The sequence below is a fragment of the Seriola lalandi genome, unplaced genomic scaffold (assembly GCF_002814215.2).
Source record: "Seriola lalandi dorsalis isolate HSWRI2012SDOR001 ecotype SW California unplaced genomic scaffold, Sedor1 jcf7180002046686, whole genome shotgun sequence".
NCBI lineage: Eukaryota > Metazoa > Chordata > Actinopteri > Carangiformes > Carangidae > Seriola > Seriola lalandi.
Genome location: NW_019517250.1, coordinates 1 through 1,478, shown reverse-complemented (window position 1 = coordinate 1,478; position 1,478 = coordinate 1). Strand labels below are relative to the sequence as shown.

Here is a 1,478-nt window from a genome sequence, read left to right as displayed (position 1 = left end):
GACAGAACTAAAAACATGGGCATGTAACATTAAACAGTGTGAGAGACAGGGGGCACACTCACTGAGACGTCCTTGAAGAGGTGAACCGGATCATATTCAATGTCATTGGTGATGAAAAAATCATTCGCCACAGCCAAGAGAGTCATCTCGGGGATGGAGAAGATGTCCATGAACTGCTTCACCTTTGGTCCCTGTGATAGAAAATATATTTTAATGCTTGATAAATATTCCTGCTCGTCTCAGAGGGGAGGCAGTAAAGGTTGGTAAAAGGAACATTTATTGTGCCTCTCTGCTCTTTTGAATGACTTCTTAATCACATTCAAAACCATTTTCACTACAACTTTTACCCACTAAGCCAAGTCCCCAGATCAGATTAGAGCCACACCAAAATAATTTTTAATGGGACTGCTTCAAGGAGGATTAGAAGAAGGAGAGGCATACTTCCCGCTGCATGAAAACACTTAAAAAGACCTGACAAACCAAAAACCATTATGTTCAAAACATCTGACCCCAAAATGCTCCTAATTAGGAAACAGGCCAGATTCCCCTTTGTGACTGTCAGACTCAATAGAGAGTTCTTCTTTTCCTAATTGTTTGGGTACAACTTGTAAAAAGCCATAACTTAAAAACAAACAAGTTTGTTGGACACAGAGTTAACATGGTCAGTTTTTTAGGGAGTGGAACACTGCCTTTGAGCTGATTCATGACGACAACGGAACAAATGAGATTACAAACTTCACCATTGGGATTTATATAATAATAAAGCCACGCAAAGCCTGACATTTGAAATCTCTGTGGACGGTTACAGATTTAATCCTGAACTACATCCTTGTTTGAGAGCGGTCAGATGAGATTATAACAGATGTGCTGGGCCCTCAATGTTAAGAAGGTCTTTCTCATCTGTGCCAAACCAAAAACAAACATTCAAAAAATATATGAGAGCAGAGTGCAATAACTGTGATAAATGTCAGGCAGCACTCTCCGCCTTACAAACACTCACAGTCACTGATATTTTACGTATCTGATATAGTTTCTGCAAAAAGTAAAACCCATCCACCTCACCTTTCCATAGAAGCCACTGTCCTGCTGCAGGGGGACATGGTAAGTCCCCCCAAAGAGCTGGAGGACCTCCTCATCTGGCACCGGGCTCAGGCCCCTGGGAACATCCAACATGAATAAATGCACTACAGCTTAGAAGCACACATAACACTATCAGACAGTGCAACTAGTGATTTTGCTCGCAGCAGCAGCAGCAGCAGCAGGGATTTAGAAGTTGAATAAAATGAATGTAGCACATATGGATCCAAACCAACAATTAAAGGTTATGGTCATGATTGTTTGGTGGGGAGCATTTCGGTGTAGCCGACTTGTTTTCAGCACAGCATCAACCTCTTACCGATACACTGTTCCTGGCTGAATGTAATGGAAGGCATCTATCTTCATCAGCAGACCCTTTTGGAAGATTTAAAAAAAAAAAA

The 1,478-nt window shown here is 41.5% G+C and overlaps 1 protein-coding gene across 1 annotated transcript; it reads right to left on the bottom strand.

Moving 5' to 3' along the window:
• Positions 1-6: 6 nt before the first annotated feature.
• Positions 7-1,457, bottom strand: LOC111648725 (5'-nucleotidase domain-containing protein 2-like). The gene is made up of 3 exons (XM_023398473.2): positions 1,397-1,457; positions 1,063-1,156; positions 7-191 (listed from the first exon to the last, which is right to left on the bottom strand). The coding sequence occupies exons 1-3, from the start codon at positions 1,441-1,443 to the stop codon at positions 30-32; spliced, it is 303 nt and encodes a 100-aa protein (XP_023254241.2). The 5' UTR covers positions 1,444-1,457; the 3' UTR covers positions 7-29.
• Positions 1,458-1,478: the final 21 nt, after the last annotated feature.

Bases quoted from the DNA above. Each gene is read 5' to 3' on its own strand.
- LOC111648725 (XM_023398473.2), bottom strand. From the start codon at position 1,443: ATGAAGATAGATGCCTTCCATTACATTCAGCCAGGAACAGTGTATCG. The intron at 1,157-1,396 runs GTAAGAGGTTGA...GGATGTTCCCAG, and splicing joins CAGCCAGGAACAGTGTATCG to GGGCCTGAGCCCGGTGCCAG. The intron at 192-1,062 runs GTGAGGTGGATG...TTTCTATCACAG, and splicing joins ACAGTGGCTTCTATGGAAAG to GGACCAAAGGTGAAGCAGTT.